We start from the raw sequence: 14202 nt of genomic DNA on the forward strand, positions 1-14202 counted from the left end.
ATAAAATGGGCTGATAATCCCCTATACCAGAGGTGGGCAAACCAAGGCCCGGGGGCCACTTCTGGCCAGTGGGACCCTCCTGCCCGGCCCCTGAGCTCCTGCCCCAGGAGGCTCGACCCTGGCCCCTCCCCTACTGTTCCCCTTCCCCCACAGCCTCAGCTCGCCCCGTCGCCGGCGCAATGCTCTGGGCGGTGAGGCTGCGAGCTCCTGGGGCAGTGCAGCTGCAAAGCCGGTGCCTGACCCGGTGCTCTGTGCTGCACGGTGGCGTGGCTGGTACCAGCCGGATGGCGCGGCTGCTTGTCCTGGTGCTCTGGGCGGTGCGACTGTAGCGCCACCAGCCACTGGTGCTCCAGGCAGCGCAGTAAGGGGGCAGGGAGTCGGGGCGGGGTGTGTGGATAGAGAGCAGGAGAGTTCGAGGGGCTGGTCAGGTGGCAGGGATGTGGATAGCGGTCGGGGCGGTCAGAGGGCAGGGGGGTTGGATGGGGCAGGAGTCCTGGGGGGGCTGTCAGGGGGTGAGAAGCAGGGGGGTCGGATGGGGGCTGGAGCAGTCAGGAATGAGAAGAGGGGTGGGATGGGGCAGTTGGGGGCAGTCAGGGGGGCTCTGGGGACAGGGACGGGGAGGTGGATGGGGCAGGAGTCGGGGGGGCTGTCAGGGGGCGAGAAGTGGGGGGGTGAATGGGAGCAGGGGGGCTGGATGGGGCAGGAGACGGGGTGGGGGGTGATGGATGGGAGCAGGGGGTGGATGGGGCAGGAGTCGGGGGGGCTGTCGGGGGGCAGACGCGGGGGCCGGGCCACGCCTGGCTGTCTGGGGAGGCCCAGCCTCCCTTGCCCGGCCCCGCGCTACCCGCAGGGGAGAGGGAGGCGAGGCGAGGCTCGCTGGCCGAGCTCCCCGACGGGCCGGGCTCGTTTCTTGGCGCTCGGCAGCGGGGAAGGCGCAACCAGGCGGCGCCCCTGGCCCTGCTCACACGTGCACCGGGCGGGGAACGGTCCGAACACCCCCCGCTCCCGCTGCACCTGCCGACCCCGGATCCAGCGCCTGTTCCCAGCCCAGCCCCGCGGCGCCGCCTCCACCTTCCGCGACCTGCTGGATCCCCGCAGCCCGGACTCCCGGGCACCTGCCCGCGCCCACTGGCCGGGCCCCCCGCGCCCTTGCCCAGCCGGGGGGCGGAGCCGCAGGGGCGGCCCGGCTGCGGCGTGACCCTCCCTCCTCCCGCCGGCCCGCCCGGGATTCGCTGCGAGGAGCGCGGGGGAGGCGCCCAGTGGCACCGGGGCAGCGCGGAGCGGCGGAGATGGCTGGGGCTTGAGCCGCGCCAGGTGCGTTGCGCCGGGATCCCGGGAAGGCAGCACCCACCTCCAGCCCGGGCCGGGATCCCTCGCCCGAGCTCCCCGCGGCAGCCGTGCGGGGCACCGGAACCGGGGACCCCCCCTTCCTCCTGCCCCCCGGCCGGCATGGAGCCGCCCGCAGCCTGCCTCTGGCTCTCGGTGTTCAGCTGCCTCCTCGCCTGGGTAAGTGCACGGCTCCGGGGCGCCTTCGTGCGGCTCCGCTCCCCTTGCCCAGCGCCTTCCCGGCGTGTCCGGGCGCAGCTGAGCGCTCGGCTCCCGGCTCAGAGCCGGATCGTTCATTCGCGCTCCGGCCGGATTTCGCGGGGAGAAACTTTCGCCGAGTTGCGAAGTGGTTTGTCGGCGCTCGGCGGACGCTGCATGCTGGGGCAGGTCGGTTCGGTTGTTGTGGGATAGACTCCGAAAGGCGTTGGGCGCAAGCTGCGGCGTTCAGGGCATTTGACTCTCACCGGGGCAAAGCGCCCGGGTACGTGCCGGGTGGGTACGCCGATGCCTGGGTCTGGGTGCCCCTGATAACCCAGTGGGGCTTGTCTGTCTGTGATTTCCACCATCCCTTTCTGCGGATCAAGCCCCTCGGCTTGCCCGGCTCCCTCCGCCCCCGCAGGACAGTGCAGAAGCCACCGGGAAGTTTTTTCTCCTAGTGTTCGATTATTTGTAATATTTCACTGTCAGTAGGAAACCGGGTCTTTACTGGACTCTTTCACCAGGGGACCCCAGGGCTGCTCCTTGAAGCTCCTCTCCTTACACCCTGTTCAATGAAGCCAACTGCTGTATTTTACTGAGGCAGGATGGAGGATTGAGGAGCAGCTGAGGCTGCATTTCCCCCCTTCATTCAAACCCTGGCTTGCAGCCATTCCCTTTCATAGCCAATAAACCCACAACATTCCTTCAGCGGCACCCCGGTGTGCTGGAGAGAGTGCCCCAGGGGTGACTGGGGCTAGCCCCGGTTTGCCGGATGGGAGTCGGTTTCATTTGCTCTCTGTCCCTTCAGTTCCATGACCGAGTTTTCCCCTAGAAGCCAGGGTCCCTTTTCTGATCGCTCATGGACAAAGTCAAACCAGTTCAATGGAGACGGGGTTCAGAGGGGCAGCCAGCCGTGTTAGTCTGTATCAGCAAAAACAATGAGGAGTCCTGGTGGCAGCTTAGAGACGAACACATTTATTTGGGCATAAGCTTTCATGAGCTAGAACCCACATAGCCCGTGAAAGCTTATGCCCAGTCCAATGGAATGTCACAGCATGGGCAGAGCCACGCCACCCTGGCTTTGCCTCTCTCCTCTGGCACGGCTCTCCCGGGTCCCCACTCCTCCGGGCCTGTGAAATGAGACAATGAAGCAATTTCTGGGTTTGGTCAGCTTGGAATATCCAGCACCTTCCGTTCCAGAGCCCAGGTGGGCTGGATTTTCAGCATAAATTAAAGTCAGTGCTTTCCTTTTGGAGCAGAACATAAACAGCGGGTATCCAGCACTTGAGCTGGGGAGCAAATGATATGGGGAAATGGGGAACTCACGTAAGCACAGGGATCCGAGCCGGATCCTGCTCCCACTGAAATCTGTGGCAAAATTCTCACTGACTTCAATCCTAGAGGTGTGAGGAAATCATTTGGGGCCAGATCCTGGAAACATGTATGCACAATAGCAACTTCACTCCTGTGAGCAGTCGAAGAGGCGGCTGAGGGTGCTGGAGCAATTTGTATAGTGCGGGTGCTGAGAGCCATTGAATCAAACTGTAAACCCTGCATATGATGGAAACCACTTCAAGCCAGGGGGTGCGGCAGCACCCCTAGTTCCAGCGCCTATGGAGGCTGCCCCAGTTACTTGTGCAAGCATTTGCAGGATTGGGCCCTTATACTGTAAAGCCTGTGGGTTGAGACAGGGTCTTTATCTGTGCTTTGTATATGCACTAACCTCCTGGTGCTCTGTGATTAATAGGAACAAATCATAAACTAGCTCCTCTTCTGGGTCAACCTTGGCTTCCTTTTAACTGTCTGTTTCCTTGTATTGCTACATCGCTGTTTATTTTCTCATTGTAGTGCAATGATGATTATTTTTTTCCTATCTTACTTTCAGTATATTTACCAGACTTTGCTAGACCTCAGCTTCTGTTGGTGGGTGAGACAGAATAGTGCCAGAGATCAGCTTTTGCAAATGCCTTTGCTAGGATGGGTGATATCAGTGCATGAATGCTAAGGAGAACTCCATAGAGCCAAAGAGTTGCAATGTGTTTCAGAACCAAAGCTGAAACAGCGATAACTTTGCCATGGGATCTGGGATTGCTTAGCGCTGTTTTCCTTTTAATTCACTGTGATGATTAATTGGTCTGTCCTTGAAAAGTTTGAAATAGCTGTCCTGCTCTGGTCAGTATGAAACAAAAAGTTCAGTGTCATAAAACTATTGTTGTAGTCAGGTGTTTTAACTGCTCTTGTAAACTTTCCCCTTGATGCTACATAACTCAGACACTCACGCAGGAAAACCAGGATATAATATCTGCCATATCACTTCAAACTGCTGATTGATTGCCTGCTATCCTGCCTCTTGCAGCAGCCAGTGCCGAAGGCTTCAGAGAAAAGCAATAGATGTATTTTCGTTTACCTTTGATTTAAAACCAGGGTAATGTCACTGACTTCAGCTTTCCAGTGGTGTAACTAAGATGAGAATCTGAGCCATGAACATGACTAGTGGAAAGTGTTTCGGCATGTATGCGTCGAATGAGATTTCAGTCATTCAAATCGCTCTGCAAATTCCACTTTCTTCCAGATTCAAAGATCAGTCTGGGCTGGTCAAATCAGCCAGTGGAGTATAAACTGTGTTTCCTCTATGGCCTGAGTCACATCAGTGTGAAATTGATGTAAGTGAATGCAAAATCAGGCTCTACATTTTTCCAGTGCTCAAATTGCAAATTAGGTGACCCAGGATGATTCCATAGATCTGTAACTTGCACCCATTTAGACATATGTGAAAACCACTGGCCAGCTTCTGACTTTCTCATTCCACTACTCATTGATAGGGAGGTTGATGGAAATGTATCTAAAGAAACCGACTCTTTCATGGAAGGTCCATTGTATTCACTGTCCTTAGAAACCTTTATTGTAATTCCAGCATCTTTCTGAAGGTTGCTATACCATCTGCCGCACACACATTGCTACTCCATTAAAAATAACCTCATGATAACAGAACCCTTTATGATACTTAAAATCCTTGACTTCTGCTGACAGTGCTACAAAGCCGCTCGAAGAGGTATTATATGTATGTAAACATTGATCATATACAGCGTGTGGTTGAAGTTTTTCAAAGATAATTGAACACCCAGTTCAATTAACTAGGTGCCTTTGACAATTTCAGCCTATATGTACATGCATTGAATTCTGTTTCAATCATGCATATGCTTTTTAGAAGATTATGGTTAGAGGTTAACAGAGCTAGAGAAAATTAAATGCGAAGAAGAGTGGTAGGAGTCATACTTGGAATGAACAGTAGCAGAATGTTACTATAGTCCGCAGGCACTTCGGCGCTGGTTTTCTAAAGATTGTCATCAACCACCAGGGATTGTGAGTCCTGTTTTGTTGGTCAGCAGCATGAAAAATCCTGAGAGACAAACGGGGAGGAGGGCGGGTGAGGTAGTCGGAGCATACTGGGAGGGGAGTGGGTCCGTGCGAGGATTTCTTTCATTCATGAAGTGGTCTTCAGAATGGAGAAAGAGAGAGGACTGCTGAATTGCATTATGTTACTGTACCACATACCATGGGCATCTGGAGTCAGATGGGACCATGGACAGAGAATCTTGGCTGGTACTCTGGCTGGCAGGGTATGTGCGTTGTTTCCGACTCAGTTTCTTTGTACAGTCGTTTTAAAACATTATGAGCCAAGCTCATGACTAGTGTAACTTCAGGAGTGGTGTCACAACCATGGAGTTGACCCAGAGATGAATCTAACCCAATAGGATTTTTTTGCTGTGAGTACTAACTACACGAATCAAAATGATTAACAAAAATGAATAGATTTAACAGGCCTTCTTCTCTCACTTATACCAGTTCACACTGGTGCAACTCCATTGACTTCTGTCTAGCTATAAAGTCCTTATCACTGCAGTATCTGAGTGTCTCACAGGCATTAATGGATTTAAAGTAGAAAGGTATTAGCCTCATTTGACAGACTAGGAACTGAGGCCTGGGGTAGACTATGACCCAGATCCTCAAAGGTATTTAGGCCCGAACTCCTATGGGAATCAACAGGAATTAGGTGCCTAAATACCTTTGGTCATGCCACTTTAAGGCCCAGATCCTCAGTGTCATATAGGAACTTCGTGTTTGAGCCAGGAATTAACCTCAAGGTTTCCTGAGGCCCAATCTTAGTACCCCTCATCTAGGTCACCTTTCCTACCCTCCTGTGAAATTACTTCTGATTTCTCACCATTGTATAAGAGCTGGTTAGTGGCATATGTGATCTTCCAACTACATCAGTGAAGATGTTCTTACACCCAGGCCTCATACATGATCTATCTCAACCTGTGCATATAAGAAACACTATGGGTGGTCTGTATTCTCAGTATTTGGCCTGTAAACTTTGCAGAACAGGATCCGCATTTCTTCCATTTTCTGTCCATCACCATGGAACCGTGGGCAAATGTCCACGGAGGGAGAAAATATCACATCGCAATCGGTGCTTGGCCTTCTTCTTGACATGCTTAGAAGGGGCAGCCAAGTACGGAATGGGCCAATGGGAACCTCTTCCTCTTGGGTTCCTCTAGGTCACCGCTGCCGTAGGGAAAAGCCACGTCCAACCTTTTTTGTGCTGCTTCTGTTCTGTCCCTCAACTTGGAGAATCTTTAACTCATTGCGCGATGAGTGTCAGACTCAAGTCCACTTTCCAAACACCACGGGCCCCATGTCGCTGTCAAGCCAGCTTCATATTCTTGTAATTCTGCTGGCTTGAATGGAATCGCTCCTGACCTACCCTGGTGTCCGGGAAATCCAAACTCGGGGGCCCCGTCGTTTTGCCTTAAAAAGGGAAATGTGGTAAATGTAGCCGTGAAAATGTGGAAGCGGAATGGGTAGCCCAACTCATTCTGAGGCTGGGTGGCCCTATTCGCTATCTGTCTGACTCAGGATGAGAAGGTTTTTCCTGCAGAGGAAGGTCCTTTGTGACCACTGAAATGTCTCTTCTGGTTAGCAGAACTGAAACTACTTTGCAACAAATCCTCCGGTGCCTGCCATGATCACCAATAAAAGAGTGATTGTGGAGAGGGAGATGGGTGAGGAAAGTTCTCTGACCATTGTACCATCATTCCAGTGCTTGTACATCTGCCATACATAGGTTTAGGGGAGTTCTTTCGCTGCCAGGTGAATGTTTTTCCTTGTAACAGTTCCCTGATCTTGCATTCTTTGTGCATTCAAACTCAGAGGGCCTGATCTTCAAAAGTACTGACTGCCCATAGCGTCAGTCAAAGTAAATGGGAGCTGTGAGTGCTCTGAAAATGAGGCCTTGGTTGACTTCATTGGAAGCAGGATCTGATCCAACATATTGAACTAGGACCTAGGAAGACAAATGACAATGATGATTACATTGGCCCTCATCCATTACTAAAGTGATTAGCTGTACAGCAGAGAAGGACGGCAGGTATGGAACTCTGTTTATAGGTTAAGCAATCTTCTGTTCCTCACCCATCTTTGCCTGCAACTTGCTGCTGGTTCACTTGGTTTTCTGGTCAGCTGCCGCAGATCCCTGGATGATTTCCTTTGCCTCACTGTGCCTCAGTTTCCCCTTCTATGTAATAAGGATAATACTTCTCTCGCACGCAGGGAGGACTAATTCATTAGTATACACAGAGTGCTTTGGTGGGAGTTTGAGGTGTGGAGTAGTGTTATGGGAACTGCTAATTGATTGATTGCTTTGCAAATGTTTCCTTAATCCCTGGACAGCCCTTTTTATTCACTTAACTGGATAAAATTAGATTGGCTCAGGATTGTGTTTTAAATGTTCTAAAAGCATCTAGAATTGTAGATATACATAAGTGCCAAGTTTTACTCTAATAAGGATGTTGTTAATAATAAAGGCATTAGAGTTCCCATTCCTGAAACTATAACATGATTAGATGTCTCCACAACCTCCTATCTGTGTTGCAAATTACTTTTAAACTGCTTAGTCCTGTAAATAAAACTGTACAGTGGAAAAGGAGTCAGCATCACGATAACAATTACATTATAATAAATGCCAACCTGCGCTGATGTAAATGGCCCATCAGAACATTTATTAACCTGGGGGAAGCAATCTTGGTTTGAGATGCGGCTACACATACAGGAATGCTGGGATGTTCTAGTAGTCATGCTGCTGATATTCACTCTGCCCTGACCTAATTTTCCTTTCAGTTCTGTTGGTATAAATCAGGAGCCACTCCCTCAAAATCAGTGTAGTGACACTGGTGAAAAGCAAATGGAGTGAAATTAGGTCCTGTAATTTTCAGGCTGTTGGTTTTATGAAGTGCTTTCAGGGATGCAGTTAATGTGCAAGGAACTGTGTGTGTGCTGGTTTTATGAAGTGCTTTCGGGGACGCAGTTAATGTGCAAGGAACTGTCTGTGTGTGCGCGTGTAGGGCTGGTTTAAACTGGAATACAGGCACAGTGCAGGGATAGCATTTATACCTACTGTATCTCCAGGACCCAGACATATTTTGGTCCATATGAACTACATGTATTTTAAAAACCCACATGTGTTTTATGCTAGGAAAAAAATACATACCCAGTCAACTAAACATGGTCATTGTAAACATTACTAAACCATGTCCATAGTCACACTGCATGCATTTTCTCATGCTCAGGGAGTTACCTATCCTTCCATCATCACCACATCTGTCACAGGCAGACAGAACTTTTTATTTGGATTCACGTTCAGGTATCTGAATCAAATCTGATTCATGTGGGATTTTTTTTTTCCTAATAGATTTCACAGCAGGTCCACCGGGGGGTGGGGGGGAAGTGGGGCAATTTGCCCCGGGCCCTGCAGGGGCCCCGCGAGCCCTGGCCCGGCGGCGGTCCGGGTCTTCAGTGGCAGTTCGGTAGCAGGGGGCCCTTCAGTGCTGCCAAAGACGTGGAGCGACTGAAGCCCCCCCGCTGCCGAAATGCCACCGAAGATCCGGACCGCCGCCGGTTGAGTACAAGTGCTGCAGCTCCCCCGCTTTGCCCCAGGCCCCCTGAATCCTCTGGGCGGCCCTGTTTCATAGATGGAATCAAAGACAGACATGGAGACCCTCATTCTACTTTGCTAGCAAATTGCGGTGAACTTCAGGATAGGCGCAAGATCAGAGAAGAAAGTGTCATCGGGGTAGGGCGGGATGAAATGTTTCAGATGCAACTTTTATTTGCTGATCAATGCAGATTCAGGTTGACTGAAACATGTCATGAATTTGTGTCAATGTCACCAGATTGGTTTTGGTCCAAAAAAAAAAAACAAAAAACGACCTAAACAAAACTAAAAGAAATCTAAACATTTTGTTTCACTAGTTTTGAAACAAAACATTTTGATATTTTATTACAAACAAATTTACTTCAATTGTATTTTAAACAAATGTAAAAGTTTTTTTAAAAATTCAAAAATGAAATGAAATGTTTGGGGATTTGACCCGAGACAATGTTTTTTTTTCCCAACTGTTTCATCAGCTGAAAAATTTGCATTTCAGGGTCAACCCAAAACAATTGTTGTGTGTGCTGCAAACAAACTGCAAAATCAGTCATGCATGTAGCTCTATACTGGGCCCTCATTTTGATCTTCTGTCAGTTAAAACTGGTGTAACTCCATTGACTTTAACAGAGTGACTCTTAATTTACTTCTGTGTAAATGAGAGCAGAGTCAGGCCTATGGACTCCCCTCTGGAACTGAATATGTCAGGCCAGTACTTCAGCTGGTGGAAATTGACATAGTCCCATTAGCTGCAGTGGAGCTACATTGATTTACGTTGGCTCAAGCTCTGATGCCATATTCGCAAAATTTCTTCGTTAAATTTTATGAGCCTGATTCTCTTCTTCTTCTAGCTTTACCGTGGTATAATTCTAGGGGCTCTCAGGGAGTTACTACGCCTGGTAGTCACATGTGTAATTGACTATAAAATCAGCCCCTAAACATAGAAATCTTCACACATTTAAAAATGTTACCTGGAAAGCATAGATCTAGAATACACGGGAGGTAAAAATATCAAGAACTTTGTCTCTCATTTGTAAAACCTGAATCTGTAGAATATCCCTTTAAAATATATCTCTTTGGGGTTGCAAACATTATTCTGTATTTAAGAGATGTTTTTAATGCATAGTCTATATCATAACCAACAGTTACAGATTTGCTGTTTTTATATTGTTACCGTGTCCATAATAAATATCATCATCTATCTAATGCAGGGGTGGCCAACCTGAGCCTGAGAAGGAGCCAGAATTTACCAATGTACGTTGCCAAAGAGCCACAGTAATACGTCAGCAGCCCCCACCCCATCAGCTTCCCCCCCCCCCTTCCCGGTTCCCAGCACCTCCCGCCCACCGGCAGCCCTGCCAATCAGTGCCTCCCCCTCTCTCCCGGCACCTCCCGATCAGCTGTTTCATGGCATGCAGGGGGCTGGGGGGGGGAAGGGGGGAGGAGCGAGGGCACAGCAGGCTCAGGGGAGGGGGTGGGAAGGGGTGGAGCGGGGGCAGGGCCTGTGGCAGAGCCAGGGGTTGAGCAGTGAGCACCCCCAGCACATTGGAAAGTTGGCACCTGTAGCTCCAGCCCTAGAGTCGGTGCCTATGCAAGGAGCTGCATATTAACTTCTGAAGAGCCGCATGCGGCTCCGGAGCCACAGGTTGGCCACCTCTGATCTAATGGAAGCAATCTAAGCAATTCCCTACGAATCACTACATTAGAAGAGCATTAAGGTTACAAAGCACTCAAACGTGAGGAAATGTCAGGCAGCCCATGCAACCTGAAATCTGCCTCTGTGTGCGTGTGCATTACAACACACTTTAGCAACGCGGTCACATCATGTTTTGTTTCGGCTGGACCCCTGATTTATTCAATGCATAGAGTCAAAAGTGGCCTTTGTTTCCACTATTTCTTGAAAACGGCCAGACCATTTTGGCTCAAAGTTTGTGTACAAATCCATTCCCAGGCCAAGAAAAAAAACATGGCCAGTTTGGACCCGAAGGATAAAAATCCGTGGAAGATACGAGCATCTGAAAATGACCATTTACATGGAAAAATCTTGTGCGAGGTTGACTCTAGGCATCCTTATCCGCTTAGCTTGGAATAGGATATAGCTCAGGTGCACCATCGTTTATCATAAGCCTGCACCATCCTCAGTACACCTGTGACTAAATTCAGCCCCCAGCCTAAGTGCAACTTCCGTTGAATTCACTGGGAGTTGCACCTGCTTGTACGAAGGACTGAATTTGGTCCCCACAGAGACCATCCTTACGCTTGCTTTGCATGCCCAGGCCTCGGCTGTGGCCATAGCTACTGAGTACAGCAGAGATGCTGGAGAGAGGGAGTGTGAAAGCTATTTCCCACAGGGCTGCACTGAACTACTTGTGTCGAGGGGTGACTCCTAGGGAGGATCTGCCAGCTAGGGATTGCTGGAGCACAGCGTTGTTCACCCATGCTCTCTTCCCTTCAATAATCCTGATGTCCCCGCCCCCCGTGCTGAGGATTGCAGGGGTAGTGTAGGAGCTAGGTGTGTTAATCTCTGATGGGAGAATCCCCAGCTCGGGAGCTCCAGCTGCTTTTCTACTCCTTTGTGGTACACAGCAGAGCAGGGCTCAGGCCTGAATCCACACTGAGTTAACAGAGTCTAGTGGTTTATTCATAGTGGCTACAGCATTGGACTGGGACTCTGGAGACATGGGTTCTATTCCTGGTCATGCTGCTGGGTGATGTTGGGCAAATCACTGCCCCTCTGTGCCTCAGTTTCCCCAGGTGTACAGTGATATTGCTCTCCTTTGAGATCTGCTGCTGGGACAAGCTAGGTATTATTTCTGAATCCCAAATCAGTGTCAGTTACCCTTCTTTGCTGCTTACACCATTTTCTGTCTCTCTGACACCCAATGTGCAACCGCCATTTAGGTTGCCCTTGATTTTAGCCCCAGCTGCCTAAGGATTAGGACGCCTGCACAGCAGACATATGTTCTTTTTCTGCCTGGAAAAATCAGCAGCATGACAAAGTCTCTGGTGAAGCCATCCCTGGTTTCACCGGCGAAATCACGTGAAGAATTATGGCCATGCTGAGGAGTCACCAGCGATGCTGCCTGCATTTTTCAGGCAGGAGATTAAATAGTTCTGCAGTGCTGTGTGTGGCCTAGCTATGCGATGCATCTAATTCCATCGCTGAAACGATCCCCTCAGCAGTGTTTTGCTGTCAGTTCTCTGGGATCCTCTTGTTTCCAGAAGCAATGCCTGGGATGGCAGATTCCCAGACCTTGCAAAAATTCTCCCTACAAGGCTTTTCCCTTTCAGCAATCTCTACTCCACAGATAGGGCATGCACTGCGTGTGTGCCTGCCCGGGAATTCTTTCCATATGACCCCTCGCTCATGAGTCCTGTCAGGGAAATGAGCGTTGGTGCCCTTGTTTTAGCAACAAATGTATTCTAGCTTGTCTTCAGTCTCGCGCTGTACAGTGTCATTCGTAGTGTGCGTTGATCTTGGGAACACTGATGCATTGCTTTTTGCAGGGATAATGGGCCGGATTTGCTGCGGTGTGACTCGGCGGAGTTCCAATCAAGTCCATCATCTACCAACATACGCCAGCTGATCTGGTCCATGATGTTCACTTATTATTATTTTGAGCCGTAACTTCCGCGATGGTTGTTTTCATTGGAACGTACGAGCCCGGTTAGTTTTGTGGCTGGGAAATCCCCAGGGGACATCCAGATGCCGAAGGCAGTGATGTTGGCACTTCAGCAGGTGGCTTTCTTTCCTTTGAGTCTCAAATGACCCCTGCCCCCCGAATAGTGCTAGGGGACCACGATACTGCTGGAGGCATCATCTCCTGGATGACACACAGAGCTGACTTTTTTTTTTTTTTTTTTTAAATCATGCATCCTCACAACAAGGATAAGACAAACCCAAGGGCTTATTGCTGCACGATCTTCCAGAAGCACGAAATTCTCTTGTGGGAAAATGGTTAAATGAAGGACTCATGGATTATAATGTTCAAAAGGGAATAAGCCTCAGGCAGAAGAGAAGTCTGCAGAAGAGAAGAATGAGGGGGGATTTGATAGCTGTTTTCAACTACCTGAAAGGGGGTTCCAAAGAGGATGGATCTAGACTGTTCTCAGTGGTAGAAGATGACAGAACAAGGAGTAATGGTCTCAAGTTGCAGAGGGGGAGGTTTAGGTTGGACATTAGGAAAAACTTTTTCACTAGTAGGGTGGTGAAGAACTGGAATGGGTTACCTAGGGAGGTAGTGGAATCTCCTTCCTTAGAGGCTTTTAAGGTCAGGCTTGTCAAAGCCCTGGCTGGGATAATTTAGTTGGGTTTGGTCCTGCTTTGAGCAGGGGGTTGGACTAGATGACCTCCTGAGGTCCCTTCCAACCCTGAGATTCTATGATTCTATGAATTCACAGGGACTTATTAACTCTCTGGAACGACGACCTAAGCAGAATGGATGATAACCGAAAATGGGGACAGAAAAGAGAGAGGGGTGGGGCTTGTAATGACTCCAGGGAGAGAGTCTTTGTGGCATTTCAGCGCCTACAAGCCAACGAACGCAGCAGGCAACTGGCGTTGCAGTATATTAGATACTGTTGATAAGATCTGTGCACGTGTCCGCGAGGTGCCAGGTTGGTATGTAGTGTCTCCGTTTGTTATGACTGTGGAATGGAATCTTCCTCCAGAAGGGCAAAACTGTGACTCATCTGAGAGAATCTAACGGGAACCTTGTCAGCTCTAGCTCCACGGGCCCAGGTCCTGAGCTCAGAAGGGAAGCACATATAGCTTTGCAACGTCTTCTGCGCTCCCCTGATTCTGGGGCCATCCTGGCACTGGATTGGTGCCCACAGGAATCTTCCTATAGCCAGATCTGCCACCTTAAGGACAGCTTAGCCCTGGGGAAGCAGCACTAGTGTATGGGGAACGCGAGACAGCAGCCACCTGATTGAATGGGTTTGTGTCCCGGTCACCTGCTTGTGGAACAAGGCAGCAGTAAAGTTTTGCCTTTTATCCGTCTACCCCAGAGGTGCTGACAGGATTTGTTACGGACAAACAAAAAGGTAACACTGTGTTTGACTCCGGTTCCCTTCCACCCCCTCTGTTTGATTGATGACAAATCAATGGCACATTTCTCTGTAGCTGCCTGGATTGGGTGTTACACTCCTGGCAGCTTGGAGTCCCTGTGTTTTGTAATTATTTCCCCTCTGCCAACATACCACTCAGGCTTCCTCGGCTGTCAGCTGTGAAAACAAACACAAAATATATAACACAGCCATTGGATGCAGTCCAGCCAGTGGGAGGATGATACAACTAAAAATAAATGCCCACACGCAAAGCAGCCAATGGACCGAAATAGAGAGGTCAAGCCCCAAGCTTAGCCACTGGTGGGCTGTAGGGGGCACAGGACTGGGACTCAGGAGCTGTGGGTTCAATTCCTGGCTCTGCGGGTTCAATTCGTGGCTCTGCAACAGCATCTCTGATGTTGGGCAAGTCCCTTCGTCTCTCTGCACTGCAGTTCCCTATCTGTAAGAGAGAGATAATGATACTTATTTTCTCCTGCTCTTTGGTTAGATTGCAAGGCCTTTGGGGCAGGGACTGTGTGTACAGCGCCTAGCGCGATGGGGCCCCGATCTCTATTGGGACTTCTAGGGGATATCTAGGCAGCAGCAGTGAGCCTCCCAGCCTGGCTCAACAGCCTCGGGCT

The 14202-nt window shown here is 49.9% G+C and overlaps 1 protein-coding gene across 2 annotated transcripts in view; it reads left to right on the forward strand.

Moving 5' to 3' along the window:
- Window positions 1-1259: 1259 nt before the first annotated feature.
- Window positions 1260-14202, forward strand: part of LOC123364708 (vasoactive intestinal polypeptide receptor-like) — a 172042-nt gene continuing 159099 nt past the window's right edge. The window contains exon 1 of one of the 2 annotated variants that reach the window (XM_045007035.1): window positions 1260-1506. In XM_045007035.1, coding sequence (XP_044862970.1) covers window positions 1450-1506 — 57 coding nt within the window. In that variant the 5' untranslated portion in view covers window positions 1260-1449. The remainder of the gene's footprint in view (window positions 1507-14202) is intronic. The other variant, XM_045007034.1, reaches the window with a different exon arrangement.

The sequence above is a fragment of the Mauremys mutica genome, chromosome 2 (assembly GCF_020497125.1).
Source record: "Mauremys mutica isolate MM-2020 ecotype Southern chromosome 2, ASM2049712v1, whole genome shotgun sequence".
NCBI classification, from domain to species: Eukaryota; Metazoa; Chordata; order Testudines; family Geoemydidae; genus Mauremys; species Mauremys mutica.